At 42.6% G+C, this 21,637-nt stretch overlaps 1 protein-coding gene across 4 annotated transcripts in view; it reads left to right on the top strand.

Annotated features, from left to right (window-relative positions):
• The first annotated feature begins 4,844 nt into the window (after window positions 1–4,844).
• ITPK1 (inositol-tetrakisphosphate 1-kinase) overlaps window positions 4,845–21,637 on the top strand; it is a 65,761-nt gene continuing 48,968 nt past the window's right edge. The window contains exons 1-2 of one of the 4 annotated variants that reach the window (XM_068128389.2): window positions 4,845–5,515; window positions 12,330–12,354. In XM_068128389.2, the coding sequence (XP_067984490.2) occupies window positions 5,403–5,515; window positions 12,330–12,354 (138 nt within the window). In that variant the 5' untranslated portion in view covers window positions 4,845–5,402. The remainder of the gene's footprint in view (window positions 5,516–12,329; window positions 12,355–21,637) is intronic. The other 3 variants (XM_078784822.1, XM_068128388.2, XM_068128387.2) reach the window with 3 other exon arrangements.

Here is a 21,637-nt window from a genome sequence, read left to right as displayed (position 1 = left end):
TACCAAGTCAGTACGACCAGGTACATCTGTGAACGAATGTGCAAACTCAAAAATTAGGCTGGATAGTTGTCCTTGTTGTTCCCTCGTCAAATGACCTAATTTCTCATCTAAATGACTCGACACTTCCGTGTTTGTCAATCTGGGACAAGCCTGGTCATCAATGTTATCAAACTTCACACCGGCCTCAACCTCTGGATTCTCTTGCACCCCGACTACAGGCACGACAGGTGAGACAGGAACCATTTTCCCCACAGGCTTGCTCTCATGATATTTCTTCAGTCGGTTGACATGACACAGCTGCCGCTTTTTCTGTCGGTCGGGAGTTGTCACCACGTAATGTGTTTCATTAACCCTCCTTTCGATTGCACATATTAATTGCGATTAAAACACTAATTTTTTACCTTTTGAAAACAGTTATCTCCATTTCACTTAAACGATAACAATAATAGTACGTGGAACCAAAAATGCTTACAGTGGATGAAAACCACGACGGAAGTGACGAATCCGTAACACTTGTGAGCGAAATATCTTGAAAAATAAACGAACTACTAACTTCTAATCTGGTGTGTGGGTGTATCTACGCATAAGGGAGAACGCTATTGAAAATTGGGTCGCCACGGCAAAATCCAAGATGGCCGCCTTGCGTCTTCCACTTTGTCAACTCACATCACTTCAACGACGGGGGACCTAGGCGTAACGCTTGTTAATTCTGGGTTTACCACCATATTATAAAGTTTTTTCTATGCCACCGTGTCAAACACATTGCATTAGTTCTTCATTCCTGTTGTTTGTGTCATTTATGACATCCTTCAAAATAGTAAGTGTCCTGTTTGGAATGAGTTTCAATTTTGGTTGCTTGCCAGGCAGTCAGACAGAGTAAAAATATTTGTCTCACTCCTCTTTGTGTACACATGTGCGATCAGGACAAATTCAGAGCCAAGGTAGAGTAAAATGAAAGACGTACAGTAAAATGAAAGACGTACTGTATCTTCCTATTCATGTTCTAATTTGTGTTCAAAATATAACATTTGAATAAAAATAAGTTGTTCTTCGATCAACAGATAAGACACCCTAACAACTGATAAGACAGACAAACAGATGGACGAATATGAACAAATGTATTAACCTCACTTTTCGCTTCGCGTGTGTGGGGTATAATGAATACCTTACACACACCAATCCAGGAACTTGGTTTGGTTTTCCGACTGCTTGAGCACAATCGACACTGCGGCGGAGTGAACGAGGTATTGCAACACCAAGATTCTTCTGTTCCGATACAACTTGTATTCCCTCCTCACCGTATAAGACATAGTCGGGTGGATACGATGTAGAAACAAAAGTTACATTTCAACCACTAGAGGGCGTGAATTAAATCATGGCCAGATGAGAAAGCTCGTTCGCCATCATCGTTCCGGGCAAAATTGCATCTGAAACCAATCTAAAGCACTTGAAAGATGCTGGAAAACTGTGCTTGCTACAGTTGTACTGACTGAAGGAGGAGAAACAGTGGAATTTCCTTTCATATGTGAGTAGTATAGTAGAGTACATAACGTTAAATGATAACGAGGAGTTAGTTTTACTTTACTACTTGACCATGACCATGTTAAAGTTAACCATAGTCATAAACTGACTAACATCAACATTGTTAAATACGAATGATTGGGTGCGTATCCATTAACTACTCACAACATCCGAACAATAGGATGCATATCCGTTAACTACTCACAACATCCGAACAATAGGATGCATATCCGTTAACTACTCACAACATCCGAACAATGGGATGCATATCCGTTAACTACTCACAACATCCGAACAATGGGATGTGTATCTATTAACTACTCACAACATCCGAACAATGGGATGTGTATCTATTAACTACTCACAACATCCGAACAATGGGATGTGTATCTATTAACTACTCACAACATCCGAACAATAGGATGCATATCCGTTAACTACTCACAACATCCGAACAATGGGATGTGTATCTATTAACTACTCACAACATCCGAACAATAGGATACATATCCGTTAACTACTCACAACATCCGAACAATAGGATGCATATCCGTTAACTACTCACAACATCCGAACAATGGGATGCATATCCGTTAACTACTCACAACATCCGAACAATAGGATGCATATCCGTTAACTACTCACAACATCCGAACAATAGGATGCATATCCGTTAACTACTCACAACATCCGAACAATAGGATGCATATCCGTTAACTACTCACAACATCCGAACAATGGGATGTGTATCTATTAACTACTCACAACATCCGAACAATAGGATGCATATCCGTTAACTACTCACAACATCCGAACAATGGGATGTGTATCTATTAACTACTCACAACATCCGAACAATAGGATGCATATCCGTTAACTACTCACAACATCCGAACAATGGGATGTGTATCTATTAACTACTCACAACATCCGAACAATAGGATGCATATCCGTTAACTACTCACAACATCCGAACAATAGGATGTGTATCTATTAACTACTCACAACATCCGAACAATAGGATGCATATCCGTTAACTACTCACAACATCCGAACAATAGGATGCATATCCGTTAACTACTCACAACATCCGAACAATGGGATGTGTATCTATTAACTACTCACAACATCCGAACAATAGGATGCATATCCGTTAACTACTCACAACATCCGAACAATGGGATGTGTATCTATTAACTACTCACAACATTCGAACAATAGGATGCATATCCGTTAACTACTCACAACATCCGAACAATAGGATGCATATCCGTTAACTACTCACAACATCCGAACAATAGGATGCATATCCGTTAACTACTCACAACATCCGAACAATTGGATGTGTATCTATTAACTACTCACAACATCCGAACAATAGGATGCATATCCGTTAACTACTCACAACATCCGAACAATGGGATGTGTATCTATTAACTACTCACAACATTCGAACAATAGGATGCATATCCGTTAACTACTCACAACATCCGAACAATGGGATGTGTATCTATTAACTACTCACAACATCCGAACAATAGGATACATATCCGTTAACTACTCACAACATCCGAACAATAGGATGCATATCCGTTAACTACTCACAACATCCGAACAATGGGATGCATATCCGTTAACTACTCACAACATCCGAACAATAGGATGCATATCCGTTAACTACTCACAACATCCGAACAATAGGATGCATATCCGTTAACTACTCACAACATCCGAACAATAGGATGCATATCCGTTAACTACTCACAACATCCGAACAATGGGATGTGTATCTATTAACTACTCACAACATCCGAACAATAGGATGCATATCCGTTAACTACTCACAACATCCGAACAATGGGATGTGTATCTATTAACTACTCACAACATCCGAACAATAGGATGCATATCCGTTAACTACTCACAACATCCGAACAATGGGATGTGTATCTATTAACTACTCACAACATCCGAACAATAGGATGCATATCCGTTAACTACTCACAACATCCGAACAATAGGATGTGTATCTATTAACTACTCACAACATCCGAACAATAGGATGCATATCCGTTAACTACTCACAACATCCGAACAATAGGATGCATATCCGTTAACTACTCACAACATCCGAACAATGGGATGTGTATCTATTAACTACTCACAACATCCGAACAATAGGATGCATATCCGTTAACTACTCACAACATCCGAACAATGGGATGTGTATCTATTAACTACTCACAACATTCGAACAATAGGATGCATATCCGTTAACTACTCACAACATCCGAACAATAGGATGCATATCCGTTAACTACTCACAACATCCGAACAATAGGATGCATATCCGTTAACTACTCACAACATCCGAACAATTGGATGTGTATCTATTAACTACTCACAACATCCGAACAATAGGATGCATATCCGTTAACTACTCACAACATCCGAACAATGGGATGTGTATCTATTAACTACTCACAACATTCGAACAATAGGATGCATATCCGTTAACTACTCACAACATCCGAACAATAGGATGCATATCCGTTAACTACTCACAACATCCGAACAATGGGATGTGTATCCATTAACTACTGTCTGTTTTATGCCATGGTGCCAACGTCCTATCTAACTTGTCACCTTTCCTTCTATTTCATGACCTCTTAACTAGTGGTTGGTAGCATGGCTACGAGCTAGGCACACTCAATTATATAAGTTGTCTCATCCTGGGTTCGAATCCTGACCGACCCAGGTATAAACTGTCATCCCGTTGTTTCACAGGTATGGTGATTCATCAATATGTGTGTCGTCACTCGGATGGACGTTAAACTGGATGTTTATGTCCCATCTGCCAACATTACTTGGTGGATGTTAAAGATCCCACGGTGTTCTTCGCAAAGAGTAGGCGAGCTTTCGCCGGCATCCTGAGCAGATTACAAACCCCTGCACTAACCAGCAGGGGGCACTGCATCAGCGGTTCTGCTGCATTATTCGCTTTTTGCTGCACCCGATAGATATGGAGCTCCTAGTCCGAGCTTGAGCAGTAGCCTCTGATGAGAAACTCCATTAAAGACATTGGAAAAGTCCAAATAAATTACACCTGTAGGAGTGCCTCCATCTGCACACAGCTTACGACCCTCTGGTGCGGCTGCACCCCGTTTAGAATCCTCCCGTGCGGCTGCACTGTTCACGACCCTCTTGTGCGCTGCACAAGGCTTAGGACCCTCCCGTGCGGCTGCACCCAGTTTACGACCTCCCGTGCTGCTGCACATATCTTACGCCCATAATGTGCGGCTGCACACCGGTTACGATCCTCCAGTGCGGCTGCACACATCTTACGACCATCATGTGCGGATGCACCCAGTTTACGGCCTTCAAGTACGGTGGCACCCAGTTTACGGCTCGCCGGTACGGCTGCATCCCGTTTACGACCCTACAGTGCAGCTGCACACCGTTCACGGCCAAGCAGTTTGGAGTGAGACGACGCGCGTCGCATTCAGATAAGGGTGATCGCAAGTCTCTGTCTGTCTCTGTTTGTGTCTGCCCGGTATTCTTCCTGTCGGCGTCCCTCCCACTCACTCTCTCATACCTTGTTCTTCCGTCTCGATGCACCCTTGCGAGGGAACCACCCTCCGATATTTGCTCGGCTGCCGTTTTGAGGTGAGTATATTGGATGAGAGCGTGGACAAGGCTACGTGGCAAATCGTACAAGGACCGGTCCTTTTCAGGAGGTAAATGGACGCCTCGACCCGCGCTGGACGTAGGACGGACGGCCTGACAGGGCTTTGTTAACACCTGAGGAGAATTCGGATCGGGTCCCCTTCTAAGTCTTCGGGCTTCGTGGATCAAACGTCAGCGATCTCGAATTGTTTGGCATGGGCAAGATGCAAGGCCCGAGTGGGGGCGTCGGGCCGCAGAGGGTGGGTTACTGGATGAGTGAGAAGAAGGAGAAACGGATCAACTTTGCTGCGTTCGGCGACCTGTGCAGGTGTGTAAACGCACTACGTACGTGCGTATGCCTTCCTGCACATACCTCATGTACTTGCACATGCCTACACCAATACACACATGTCTAAATCAGCACACGTGCTTAAAGCTGCAGATATACCACGCACATGCACACCTACCTGATTATGTCCCATGGACAGGCAAATGCTTACGCACGCACACGCACACACTTACGTACATCCACACACACATACTTAATCTGCGAACACAGACCGACATCCGCACACACATACCTACATCCGCACATATATACCTGCGTGCACACACATACCTGCCTACACCCGCACACACATGCCTACATCCCCACACACATAGCTACACCTGCACACACATACTTACACCCACACACACATAACTAAACCTGCACACACATACCTACACCCGCACACACATACCTACATCCGCACACGCATACCTACATCCGCACACACATACCTACATCCGCACATATATACCTGCGTGCACACACATACCTGCCTACACCCGCACACACATGCCTACATCCCCACACACATAGCTACACCTGCACACACATACTTACACCCACACACACATAACTAAACCTGCACACACATGCCTACACCCGCACACACATACCTACATCTGCATACACATACCTACATCCGCACACACATACCAACATCCACACACACATACCTACAGCCACACACACATACCTACAGCCACACACATATTCCTACATCCTCACACACAAACCTACCTACATCTGCACACAAACTTACCTACACCAGTACACACATACATACATCTGCACACACATATCTACCTACATCCGCACACATACATCTACCTACACCCGCACACACATGCCTACATCTGCACACACACATACCCATCTCAACCCGCACACACATATCTACATTTGCACACACATATCTACATTTGCACACACACACATATATCTACATTTGCACACACATATCTACATTTGCACACACATATCTACATTTGCACACACATAGCTACATTTGCACACACATATCTATCTACATTTGCACACACATATCTACATTTGCACACACATATCTACATTTGCACACACATATCTACATTTGCACACACATATCTATCTACATTTGCACACACATATCTACATTTGCACACACATATCTACATTTGCACACACATATCTACATTTGCACACACATATCTACATTTGCACACACATATCTACATTTGCACACACATATCTACATTTGCACACACATATCTACATTTGCACACACATACCTACATCCGCACACACATATCTACATCCATGCATACATATCTACATCTGCACACATACCTACTTACACTCACACACACATACCTGCATCTGCACACACATACCTACCTACACCCACAATACCTATCTACACCCACACACACATACCTACATCCACATGCACAGCACATACCTACATCCGCACATACACATACCTACACCCACACCCACACATACCTACATCCGCACACTTGTACGCTCTCCAATATACACATGACCAAATCCGCACATGTGCCTCTAGCTACAGATAAATAAAGCACGTACACGCATACCTACCTGCACATGCACAGCTAATAGATTACATCCCACGGACATGCACAAACTAACACATGCACACACATACCTACATCTGCACACATACCTACAGTATACCTGCAGATACACCATGTTCACACATACCTACCTGCACATGTACACCTCCCTGCATGTGTAACACACTCTAGCAAACCCCCGCTCTAGCGGGGAAAAATGGCCTTAAAACGATCATTCATTCATTCATTCAATCTAAGAAAGTCTACTTGATCATGGTCATGTTTAACAAATTTATTAGAGTTGGTCGAGGACTTTATACAGGGTGGCCTAAAAGTCGCTATACCCCTGATAAATTTCTCACATCTCCTCCACCCTTCACCACCATGGTGGTGCAAGGAGAACTAGAACAGCACTTGATAGAACGTATACCTCTGTTAGGCTGAACAGTTTACATTTTGTATCCCACTGGTAGGCCGGATCTGCATCCGGACCTGAACCAAAATCTAATTGGCTTGTTCTTGTCACCTACCCAACTCATCCACCAAGTTTAGTCATAACTCGTCCATAAACGTTTTAAATATCATGTTATATAATCGCTTTTCGCCCGATCTCCCAATGGTGAAGAATCACTTGGAAATTAAATTATTCTCATATCCGAATCCATATTCAGATCTTCACCAAAATCTAATCGATTCGGTCTTGTCTCACACCCAACCTCTCCACCAAGTTTCATCCGAATCCGTCCACAACTTTTTGAGATATCCTGCTATGTATCGTTTTTGGCCTCCATCCACCTTTGGTGGCGGAGGTAATAACAGGGGTGAAAACATAACCTCCATCCACCTTTGGTGGCGGAGGTAATAATCGTAAAATAATTTCTTAATCAATTGGCTAATAACATATCAACCACCAGTGTTTCATCTAAAGCTGGAACTTTTTGAAAATTGATTAAATGAGTTATTAATCGAAAAAAATTAATAATTCAGTGATTAATTAACTAATCAATAAATAATTAATCGATTAATTGATTAATCAATAAATCAAAAATATCCTTTATAGTCAGATCACTTGGTCACTATCGTGTCCAAATATCAGCTTCCTAGCTCAAAAGGTGCCTGAGATATTGACCAGATGAGAAAGAAAATAAATAAATGATTAATACTGAAAATAAATGAATAACAATTCTCAAATAATTAAATTATTTTTCAATTGGCTAATATAATTAGCCAATTAGCCGGTGGTGGTTTAGCTATTATATTAGCCAATTGATTAGTAATTTAATTATTTTAGAATTATTATTTATTTATTTTCAGTATTAATCATTTATTTATGTTCTTTCTCACCTGGTCAATATCTCAGGCACCTTTTGAGCTAGGAAGCTGATATTTGGACACGATAGTGACCAAGTGATCTGACTATAAAGGATATTTTTCATCTGAAAAATTTCATCTGAATCTGTAACTTAAAAAGAAATAATTAATAAAGTACATAATTGAATAATTAAATAATTAGTCGATAAATTGATCAATAAATCAAAAATACACTTTAATAGCCAAATCACTTGGTCCCTGTCGTCTCCAAATATCAGCTTCCTTTCTCAACTGATGGTTGACATATCGCCCGGACAAACAAACAAACAAACAAACAAATGAAAAATCCTTCGTCGAGCGACACTTGGCAAAAGAGAACAAAGCAGAATGGCACTCAGTAGAGCATCCTTTTGACCTCACAAATAATTGGTGGTTGAATTCAGTTAGCTGATATGAAAATCCAATTCAAATTTCAAGTCAATCGGATGAAAATTGAGGCTTTTAGAAATGCAAAAAAAGTGGTTGACCTTTGGCTTATGTTGACCCTTTGGCCTATGCTGATCTCAAAAATAGTTGGTGGTTGAATTCAGTTAGCCGATATGTAAATCCTGTTCAAATTTCAAGTCAATCGGGTTAAAATTGAGGATTTTAGGAATTTGAAAATAAGTGGTTGACCTTTGGCCTATGTTGACCTTTTGACCTCAAAAATATATAGGATTTTGTCGGACCACGAACTTTACCATTTGGTGAAGTTTCGTGAAGATCGGTTTAAAATTGTGACCTGTAGGCAAGTATAAGTGAGCGGACAGACAAACACTAAAAAAACACACACACACACACAAACACACAAACCGGAGTGATCAACATACTTGCAAAAAAAAAAGAAAAAGTTTTTGCCAAGTAACAAGAAAAAAACAAAAAAAAACAAACGAGTGAAAACTGAGTACTCCCTTTCGGGGCACGTCATTGCCGGGCACCCTTCAACGCCCAGTGATGACGTCATTTAGTGCCTGGAGATTGTATAGGAAAGGTGTGGTGTAATTTTTTTTTTTTAATACTCGTGTATATATATTTCATTCATACACATCCCATTTTTTTGTACTTGTGACATACACACTCTCTTTTGAGTAATGCTTAGAGTCCTGTGATCCAGATGTACTGCCTCAACGGTGAATCCTTGAAAACACATTTTGTTCAGCGTTTGTAGAAAAAAAAAAGAAAAGGTGTGTCCCCCAGTAGCATATTTGACTTTCACCAGCCAGGTATGTGACTCGCATAGTCAGGTCTAAGCACTCACAACTGGTGTTATACGTACACATTTCGAAATACATGTATATATAATTATATATATATATATATATTTGATATTCTACAGAAAAAAAGATTCTGTACAATACAAAGTCATTGCGGGGCATCATTGGTGTCTCTTCCATGAAGGTCATATCTGAATTGATCATTGGTCAGTTAAACACATTCTGACCAAGCACCGTTTGCCTTACTAAAGGCCTCTATTTCCACCGAATGTTACCATAATGGTTCATTTCAAGAAGCCAGATTTGGAAAGCTCTTGTTCGGGCAGCGATTGTATGCCCGTTCAAAAAGTCCAGCAAACTTGAGGCCTACGCTAACCACAACGGGAAACAAGTTTTCAGAGGTATCAAATTCAACAAGTTGGGTTCAGAGGTATCCCTTTATCAGTTCCATGAAGATATAGCAGTTCTGATTTCCCTGCAACGTTTGCGGTTGAACCTTGCCCTGTTCCCACCAGAGGAATTTGAGGTGCAACGTCGCCTAAATAGCAGCAGACAATGTCAAGGCCATTAGCGACATGACAATAAATCGGAAAAGGAAGTCAAATGTCCCGAGGATTGAGGTCTCCCAAATCCTCCAGATTTCAGCATCCGAAGTCGAAGTTTCCAAAAACATTTGTCAGGGCAGGCTGAGTTGACTTGCATTATTTAGCAGGCTTACAAATAATAGATGAGGGTTGTTCAGCTTTTCTGAAGATGAGACTGACATCTGATTATAAATAAAGGGCATGACCCCAACCTCGAAACCATTAATAGTGCTGAAGATCTTTATTCCCAGATGGATAAAAATATTTTGGGAATAGTTATGAATAATTTATATGAAGCAACCCTGATTTTGCAAGATGAAAAAGGTTCTCAAAAATGAATTCTGTGGTTGTTGATAAGAACTAGCCTTAAAACGTTACCTCTCCTTAAATAGAGCGTTTATGATTGTTTGTATGGAACAACAACAACAATAACAACATGCATTTTAAGGCCATTTTCCCTGCTAGAGCGGGGGTTAGCTTTGCGGTCCCCATGACAATCTTCTCCATTTTGCCCTATTTTCTGCATCTCTCCTTGTTAACCCCCTTGCCCGCATTTCTTCTTCCACCATCTTCAGCCAAGTCTTTCTCGGTCTTCCCCGTCCTCTACTTCCTTCTACATTAATTTCCATCACTCTTCTCAACCAGTCACTTTAATCCTTCCTCAACACATGACCAAACCATCTCAACCTGTTCCTCTTCACAGCATCCATCACAGGCTCTATTCCCATCATCTTTCGCAATTCATCATTTGTCTTCCTCTCTCTCAACGATACTCCGCACATCCACCGAACCATTCGCATTTCCACCCTTTCCAGCCTTCGTTGCTGCTCTACGTTCATTACCCATGTCTCGCTCCCATAAATCATAACACTTCTCACACATGCAGCATACACCTTTCCCTTCAGCTTCAACGACACTCCACTCCTCGTCAGCACGCCACTCAGTTCCCGAAACTTCTTCCATGCACATCTCACTCGAGCAACCGTTGCCGAGTCTGATCCACCTTCTCCATTCAGCATGTCTCCTAGGTAACAAAATGTTTTCACACTTTCCAGCTTCACGCCGCGTCCAAGATCCAACTCAACATTTCCTCCATCTGCAGCTCCCACTGTGCACACCTTTGTATGTTTGTATGTTTTTGTTTGAACATTGTATGTTTGTATGGAAGGCATGGATAAATTAATTGAAGCAATCACTTGTTCTGGTATGGGATTGCTAGATCTGTCCTTACTTGCCATATTGATAATTGTTATTGTTGTTGGAGTGCTAGTTAACCATGGTGGTATGTCGAGTTTGGTGCCAAATTGCACCGTGCACCACGTCGTCACACGCACAGCATTGGAATCCCGGCTTTAGGCCATAAAGTGAAATTGGTAAACCTTTGAAGAACCTCTCCTCCCCCAAAAATACCAGCACTGATAACTTTATTCGGACACTTCGTGCCCTTCTTGTCTTTTTTTTTTTCGCGAAAAGCACCAGACTCGAGAACATCGCGATGCCATTTTGTAACAAATTTGGATGTTATCTGCATCACACGCCCTATCAATGGAATAACTCAAATTGTGTGGAGCAAGCAATCTGCACTTTCCTTTAAAACGAGAGCAGTTCAAGCTACCTTTGCAGGTTTACAAAAACTCGGTTTGAACCGCTCAAAACAACCGTTTTCAAAGAGTTCAAAACTTTTGCACTGATGAGTCGTGCGTTTGTCGTTTAACAAGAAAGGACATCCATTGGCAGAAATTCGAATTGGTAGCCGTGTTCTGTAACTCAACTAATCAGCTTTTGAGTTGCCCCTGAAAGCTCCTACCAGGGATAGGCCTGGCCTGGTCGATTAGTCGCTCACATGTTGCATACGGATTGCTTGGAGAATTCTGACCATCTCAATGTCTTTCAATCTCTTCTGCAACAAAGTGGTAGTGCTTGCCTGGAGCCACACACGAAGAAGCTTGAGTTCAATTGGAGATGTACAACGGGTCTCTAGAAAGGCTCCAAAGCCAGTTAACATTTTGGCCTTTTATTGTGCCATCAACTTGAATTTTTCTCATGAGGTTTCTCATGAAAATGGCAAATATTGATCGGTTTTTCTTCTTTTTTTCTTTTCTTTCAGAGCCCACGGTATCGAACTTGTCAAGGTATGTTCTTATTTTATTCCAAGTTCTGAGTACAGGAAAAGGGTACTTTACAAGGGAAGGGAATAAACATCAACCATAATGAGTGGACTCGTATCACATGTAGACCAGACCAGCTGGGGTGGGCAGATTGTCCCCACTCTAAAGGTCGTTAATGAGCCCGTGACCATCCAATAGTGATTTGGCAGATCGTCTGATGCTTAGAATCCAAACGCTTCTAACTGTTACTGTCAACTGGAATGGAACTCACAACCTCGAGGATGCTAGTCCATTGGCCTCACCAAAGAGCCACCACTATACCTAGGTTTTACGTGTAGGCCTAACGCCTTTATTAAATTGCATACAATAGCTCATTACGACGATGCTCTTTGATTGTACAAATTGGGTACAGCAGTCTGTTCAAAGATGCTGGTATAAAGTTGAAACTTTGTTAACTATCACTGAGATATGACATGTACCACATGTAAATGATATGATTGGCAAGGCGACTGCTTATATTGAAATGAATTCAAAAGATGTATTTTTAAAACTTCATCGATGTTCTTTGGTAATGGCTCATTCAAAGGCAGCAAATAACCACATTAGCAGAAGAGCACCTCGACTTTGTGTTTTACAATTTAGAACATCAATGTGAAGTTAGGTTGGAAAATAAGGATGAAAAACTCCTCAATATATGTGAACAAGTTGGTTTACCGGATAAAGATCGTGTTATTTAGAGTTTAGTATTTTATTTGAACATACTTTTGATCATCCGATGGTGGTGCATCACTAACTGGGCCAGGAAAGGGACAGAGCTTTGACCTCACATGCACGTTCAGCCAGAAGATGACACAAGGTGGCTATACTGCCGTTATTTCTTTGTTTTTTACGTGAATTTGATTCAGAATTGAAAGTTTTTATTGTTATGATGATTGTCTGTGTGTGGAAATAATGTGGTACAGGCCCAGGTGTTTGGAAACATTTAATAAATGAACAAATATATATATATATATATATATATATATATATATATACACACACAGTGCCTGTAGAAAGTCTACACCCCCTTTCAAAATTTTTACCTTTTGTTGCCTTGTAGCCTGGAATTAAAATGCACTAGGGCATGCCCGTACTATATATAAGCTAGGACGTGTCCGTACGTGGGTGCCCGTTCCTTGCCAAAAAAAAAAAAAAAAAAAAATTTGTGTAGGGGTGTGTGTGTGTAAACATCCTAGGGCGTGCCCGTACGTGGGTGCAAAAAAACATGCGTGCAAACAACAACAACAAAAAAAAACTTTGAAACCACGTGGCAGTAACGACCACAGAACCCCCCCCCCCCCCCTCTATTTACATGAATGGTTTGGTCCATTCGCAACGACCACAGAACCCCCCCCCCTCTATTTACATGCAATGGTTTGGTCCAAAGCGAACGGTTTGGTCCATTCGATGTGATTCGATGATTCGATGTGAATGGTTTGGTCCATTCGCAACGACCACAGAACCCCCCCCTCTATTTACATGAATGGTTTGGTCCATTCGCAAAGCCAAAGCGAACGACCACAGAACCCCCCCCCCCCCTCTATTTACATGAATGGTTTGGTCCATTCGCAAAGCCAAAGCGAACGACCACAGAACCCCCCCCCCCTCTATTTACATGAATGGTTTGGTCCATTCGCAACGCCAAAGCGAACGGCGAACGGCTAAATCGCCATAGCTCGGTAAGTACTTGTCCGATTAATTTAAAACCTTGAAAAGGCACATCCTCGGGTCCCCAGCAATATACCTGGCAAGTTTCAAGTATATCGGACCGGTAGTTGTCGAGAAACAGCGGTCACAGACAAACAGACAAACGTACAAACGTACAAACGTACAGACAGAGATTACTGGAATTATAGATAGATTAAATCAGACTTTTTCCACCTTTATCTACACAACGTAACCCACAACTTCCAAATGAAAAACAAATTTCAGCAAATTAATTAAAATTCAAAACTAGAATATCTTTGTTGAATATGTGTCCATCCCACTTATAATCAAATCCTAGCCTGGTGTTGGCTTAGCGGTTAAGGTGCAGGCTTGGGATCCTAGGATCCTGGGTTTGAATCCCGGTCGATCGCTGAATTAACACCAGGGGGGTTGACTCAGCCTGTCATCCTTCTGAGGTCGGCAAATTGAGTACCAGCTTGCTGGGATGAATGATCCCGGTGTGTACCCCGATTTAGAATAGGTACACCGTATCCCTGTGCATCAAAGAGGCGACCAAGGGTTGGCGTCAGGAAGGGCATCCGGCCATAAAAACATTGCCTCAAACAGGGAACCATGATTGTCATGGGGCCCGCAAGGCTAACCCCCGCTCTAGCGGGGAAAATGGCCTTAAAACGATCATTCATTCATTCATTCCACTTGTAATCAAAGGGAGGTGCAAAGTGCCTCTCCCTTTATATAAGGGATTTGTTTATCTGGATGCAGCTTTAACATGGGGACTGAAAATACGTTTCTCGGCTTCTACTGGATGAAATCGGTTGCAAATTTCAGAAGTAAATGCTTTGTACGTTGAGGTAATGTGTTCCAAATTTCCCCTTATCCCAAATTTTTTTTCCCCTTACTTTTTCAAGTCTTATATATCGTCTTGAATAATGAACAAATGAACATCTTGTACAATGAGCAAATGCATTTTGTTCATATTTAAAACGTAATAATTCTTAAACCTGAATTTCAGCAACATTGTGTGTGTGTGTGTGTGTGTGTGTGTGTGTGTGTGTGTGTGTGTGTGTGTGACTGTGTGTGTGTGTGTGACTGTGTGTGTGTGTGTGACTGTGTGTGTGTGTGTGTGTGTGTGTGTGTGTGTGTGTGACCTCCGCTTCCGGTCCCTCGAGCGAGGAGGCTTGCTTCAATCTCTCCACGACATCAAAGTTTGAGTATTTTCCCATTCGTGTCTTTGTCAAATTTCCACTGGTTATTTTATGGTGTATGTGTTATTCTGTGTTCCTAGTTCGTTTTGGTTTTGTAATTATTGCAAACTTGTGTGTAATTAGTCGTTTTTTTGTTCGTACCTTGTGCGTGGCCTCTCTCTAGGCCCCAAAAGGTTGTATATGTAGTATATCTTTCCTCTCCCTCTCCCCTTACCTCCCTCTCCCCTCCCCCTTCCCCCTTCCCCCCTTCCACTGCCTTCCTCTCCCCTCCCCCTCTTGCCTCACCCCTACCCCCTCCCCCCACTCACCCCTTCCTCCACAATGCCTGGTACTTCAGCTAGTATGTAATAACTAATATATAAAGGTCATTGTAACTACTCACTGACTGACACTGATATTCATGCTTGGTACCTTCCGGGTGACGTAGAAAGCTGAAATTTCGCATGTCGTCAGACATCAAAGCCGATTCACCGGGGAAAAATCACAGAGCCGTCGGAAAACATCCGTAAATGATTATATCCCAAAATGCAAATCTTTAAATGAAAATATTGTTGCGGATCTCAAACGTCAGCCTTCCCCTTATCAAGGGGGGATTAATCTCCTTGTCCTTTTACTGGCCGACGCGATCCCGAGGCTATCACGTTCCTTCCGGTCGGTGTTAAATAGGGTTGTTTGTCGAATTACTCCTATTACCTAAGTACTAACACCGACCGTGAAGCAAGGAAATAACCCCACCCGAACCACGGTGTTAGTGGACACGCCGAGCGAAGCGAGCCGCAATTCGGGCCGTTAACAGGTACTAAACCCGATTCGAGCGGTTCTTAATCGTGCCACGCTTACCCAATTGAGGAAAAGACTGATACGGTCGAATTGAGAGGAAACCAGGAAGAACAGGTGATTTATTACAATTTGTACAAATAAGAAGAGGAAAAGAAAGAGCAATGTACAATGAAGAGGAAGTAGCAGATATACAGGGCAGCCTTATACAGTCTTATACTTATCCCTGGACACGGGCCCGTTCACTCTCAGACTCACTCACACGGGGTTTGAAGATGGTCGGGTTGAGGGCCCAACGATGGCGTCCACAGCTCGTCCGGTCCCAGACTCGTACCGTGCAGATGGTGGAAGACAGCATGCAGCTCTCCGCGTGGCGTTGGCGCGAGGCGAACAGTTACATATCGGAGAAAGGTCGGTTGGCGATTATATGGCGTATGTAATACTTGTACCGGCGCCTTTATCCGCGCGCCCGGTATCGCGGGGTACAATGCGCCATTCCCTTCTCAACGCTGCAGTCCTCTGCAATGCGTGCCAGCCCTTTGGTAAAGTGCAATCAATCAATCAAGGCTTGTCACCGCGCGTCTCTCCCTCTCGTAACTCTGCACACGAACCAAGCGCCTCTCCCTTCTCATCTGCACAAGCGAACTCACGTCTCATCTCAACTGAGGTGGGGGCCTCGCGCGAAGGGTTATATTGCCACGCCCAGCGAACCCTCTGGAATCTCCAGCCACACCCTGTCAGGCGATGTCGCCTCAGCCCTGATTGGCTGGTGAGGGCTTACCGGCTCCGCCTTGATGGCTGCTTGACGTGGCCAAACCCCCACCCTTGCGCCCCGCCCCCTTTTGGGCCTTACCTCGTGGCTTTTGGGCTGGTTTGAGCGGAAGCCCAGCGGCAGCGAACACTGCTGGCAAAGGAAGCGTAACAAACTGCGATGGCGATGGAGTACAGACAGGATAGCGCTTAATGGCATCGATTGAAGGGAGGCTGCAAAATGGACGGGGGGGCCTACTCTTATTTGTTTTACACAACGCAGATGCAACTATTGGATATGGCCTTATCCTAAACATATACTATGAAATAACTAACGTCCTAAGGTGACCTACTTGTTGCTTGTGGCCTATCTATGGGGTGCAACCTTTAACCTTTAATGATGTTACCTGTGTGGGTTCTCAAAACCGCAACAATATAAATAAATTGCCACCTCTTCAGCTGTATCGGAAATGCCCAGCAAAACAATGTTTATACCCAGAATATGTTTTAAATTCCAGTCTGGATGCAATGGCATTGAGTTACTGAGGAGGCAGTTTCTCATCAAACTAGCAATGCACTTACAATCAATAAATCACAGGGACAAACGTTGAGACATGTGGGACCTGACCTCCGAGAGGATGTTTTCACACGGACAAATGTATGTAAGCTTTGGACGGGTTAGATACTCGAAAAACATTCATGTACTAGTATCTACAAGTGGAATAAAGAACAATGTTGTCTACACTGCAAGCAGTGTACTGACAGCTTATTTGTACATACTAACAAATATCACAGTGACAAATCCTCGTTCGAACTATCTATAAACCCAAAACTGATCTAGAAGGGATCTATTCGGATTTCCTGGCAGATGTCATTTGGTCTCTTTCGACGGTTTGTCGTTAAATTGGTGTTCATGCGGGTGTGGAGGATTTGACCTCGAGTTCATCTGGCGGACAGCCAAAACAATATTGAAGATATGTATCTATAGCCTTTAATTACCTCTGAAACCTAAGGTGGGCATGGGTTATGTTTTCTTGTCTGTCTGTCTGTGAGAAGACTATCTCATAAGATTGTGGATGGATTTGGATGAAACTTGGTGGACAGGATGGGTGTGTGACGAGGACGAATTGATTCAATTTTAGTTCAGACCCGGATACAGATCCGGCCTATCAGTGGGATGCGAAATGTAAACTGTTCAGCCTGGTGGAGATATGCGCTCTACCGAGTGCAGTTCCAGTTTCTCTTTGTGTTTTGCCAGATTCCTCATTCCTCCTCTCCTCTTCTTCCTCCTCTTTCTACATATTATCTTTTGTTGTTTTTTTTACCTCTTGACTCTTCCTACTATAATGGCTTTAATTATTTCCTACCTTCTTGTGTAGTCAGCTGGGGAAAGTTTTTGGCCTGTCTTTCAGAAACCCTACTGCGGATGGAAGGAATTTGTAATTTATTCAGGGCACTGGAGATAGCTCGCCTACTCTTTGCGAAAGACCCCATGGGATCTTTAATGTCCACCAACTAATGCTAGTAGGCACACTTTATGTTGCGTTGCCATAGTTTTTAATGATGGGTGTATGGGTTTGTTTTTTGGGGTTAAGGGGGGCGGTATGGTACCGGCAACTTTATATAGCAAATAGTTGTTACTGAACTGTAGCCTTTCATTGTCGATGTTGTACTACATCTCCCGCATCTGAAATGTTAGCACAATTTACACAGGGATTGGAAATAAACATAACTCAAAAATATACTTTGACGCAAATGTATTGATGAAATGTATTGCATTGAAATACCTCTGCCGACGTCAGATGTCAACCTACTGTTACGTTTGTTGTCCCCTGTCGGAACCGCGGAGCGAAAGGGGGACTATGGTTTTCCCGTGCGTGCGTGCGTGCGTACATGCGTACGTGCGTGCGTGCATAAGCGAATGACCGAATTCTAATTTGGTGTGTGGGTGCAACCCACGTCAAAATCCAAGATGGCCGCCGCCATGTATGTCTGACGCCATGCATGTCTGAACCTTGTGAGCGTAATATCTTGAAAAATAAGCGAAGTGCCAACTTCTAATCTGGTGTGTGGGTGTATCTAGGCATAAGGAAGAACGCTATTGAAAATTGGGTCGCCACGTCAAAATCCAAGATGGCCGCCACTATATATATGTCTGAACCTTGTGAGCGAAATATCTTGAAAAATTAACGAACTACTAACTTCTAATCTGGTGTGTGGGTGTATCTACGCATAAGGAAGAACGCTATTGTACACTGCACCTTTCCTATGCCATCTCCAGGCATTGCAAAACGTCATTGCCGGGCACCGAAGGGGGCTCGGCAGTGACACGCTGAAAGGGAGTACTCAGTTTTCACTCTGGTTGTTTTCTTGCTTTCTTGTTTTCTTGTTTTTGTTACGGACGCGGTTAAAGGATGTTATTTTACCGAGCGGTGGTATTACCGCGACCGAACAGTTATTCCCCGACTAGAACCCGATTCCACCCAAACGTTGGCCGTATCGCACCGCGGCTGCTCAATATGGAAAACTCTAAAGCGACCGAATACAAAGAGGAAGAAGACGTACAGAAGAGTAATTGGATTTATTATTTACACATATAAGCAGGAAGAAAGCAATCACGTTTATTTACAGAAGATATTAGATACACAGTGCAACGCTAGCTTACCTACAGTCTTAATTAACCCAGGGACAGAACAAACAAGGACAGACTCACGCGGGGAATGATGATAGGACTGGCGGGAGATGGATGGCTGGCGGGATAGGGAGGTCCAACTGGTCCTGCAACCGATCGACTCGTTGGGCAGCCGCCGCTCCTTCGCGGCCCTGCTCCAAACTGCCGTCCAGGCCTCACGCTGCTGTGGCTGCAGTTTCGGTGGCTCCAGCTGCAGTAAGTGCAGTTTCGGTGGCTCGAGCTGCAGTAAATGCAGTTTCGGTGGCTCGAGCTGCAGCTCAACTCTGGACTCCTCTCGGACTCAACTCAAAGCGCCTCTCTTGGACTCAACCGCTTGGGCTTCCTCTCGTCTCTCTGTAAAAGCTCATCTCTTTTGGGAAACGCCCTAGCTGCGGGTTATATAGGCCCCGCCCCTCAACCTTCGCGAACCTCCTCGATGTTTCTCTCCACACCCTCTCCAAGTCCAACCCCTTGTTCGTGGTTGGTTGAGTGGGGCTGACTCACTCCTCCTCTCTATGACGAGGTGGGGACCCGCCTTTCTTCCCCAACCCTGCCTCGTGGTCAATGGCGGCAATTGGAGCGGAGGTAGTTTCCAATCGACGAAAGGGGGAATGGAGGTTTTGGGAATGGGAATGAAGGGAATCTATCTCTTTCACTGGTGCAATGGAGTATTTCAATTAATGGGAGACACAGCCTTACCCTAAAACACATAATAAGATATAACTATTGAACAGGGGTATTCTATGATTGGCTGTGGTGTGGATGCTTTATGTACTAATTATGGGACGCCCTTTGACCTTTACACAGCTCCGGAGGCAGGAGGCGCAGAATAAACAATAATAATAATACACACAATAAAAAAAAATACAGTCCTCATATCCGCAACATTTTCTTGTTTTCTTGTTTGTTTGTTTGTTTGTTTGTTTGTTTGTCCGGCGATATCTCAGCCATCCTTTGAGCTAGGAAGCTGAAATTTCAGCACAGTAGTGAGCAAGTCCTTTGTCAAAAACTTTATTTTTTGTTTTTTGAATAATCAATTAATTGAGGAGTTATTTAATTATTAGCGATTAATTAAGTACTTATTTAATTAATCAAATTTCCTTTCTCTTCTGACCATTAACTCAGGCACCTTTTGAGTTCGGAAGCTGATATTTGGACATGCCAATGACCAGGTGATTTGGCTGCAAAGGCTATTTTTGATTTATTAATTAATCAATTAATCGATTAATTATTTAATTATTTGATTAATGACTAAAAAAAATTTCTTTCTTTTAAGTTACAGATTCTGATGAAATAAAAACCACCGTTTAGAGGCCATTTTTCCCTGCAAAGCGGGGGTTGGCCTTTTCGGGGACCGTGGTAGTTGTTGTTTTTTTGGTCCCCTTTTTGAAGCAATGTTTTACGGCCGGATGCCCTTCCTGACGCCAACCCTTTTTGCCGCCTTCAACGACAAACAGGGAATTACCAGTGAACTGGTACTCAATTAGCTGACCTCGGAAGGATGACAGGCTGAGTCAACCCCCCTGGCATTAATTCGGCGATCGACCGAGATTCGAACCCAGGATTCTAGGATCCTAAGCCGGCACCCTAGCCGCTAGCCCAACACCAGGGATGAAATGGTGGTGGTTTATGTGTTCTATGACAGAATTGATTAATAATTTAATTTTTTAATGATTATTATTTATTTATTTTCATTATTAATCATTTATTTATTTTCTTTCTCATTTGGCCAATATCTCAGGCACCTTTTGAGCTCGGAAGCTAATGTTTGGACATGAGTGACCAAGTGATGTGGCTATCAAGGATATTGTTGTTGATTTATTGATTAATCAATTAATCAATTAATCGATTAATTATTTAATTATTCGATTAATTAATAAATAAATAAATAAAAACAGTCACAGATTCTGATGAAATGGTGGTGGTTTATGTGTTCTGTGACCGAATTGATTAATAATTTAATTTTTTAATGATTATTATTTACTTATTTTCATTATTAATCATTTATTTATTTTCTTTTTCATTTGGTCAATATCTCAGGCACCTTTTGAGCTGGGAAGCTAATATTTGGACATGACAGTGACCAAGTGATGTGGCTATCAAGGATATTTTTGATTTATTGATTAATCATTTAATCGATTAATTATTTATTGATTAATCGATTAAGTATTTATTGATTAATCGATGAATTATTTAA

This window comes from Myxine glutinosa, chromosome 9 (genome assembly GCF_964187855.1).
Source record: "Myxine glutinosa chromosome 9, kmMyxGlut1.1, whole genome shotgun sequence".
Classification (NCBI taxonomy): Eukaryota; Metazoa; Chordata; class Myxini; order Myxiniformes; family Myxinidae; genus Myxine; species Myxine glutinosa.
The sequence above is the reverse complement of the archived record's forward strand: the minus strand, read 5'-3'. Positions and strand labels throughout refer to the sequence as shown.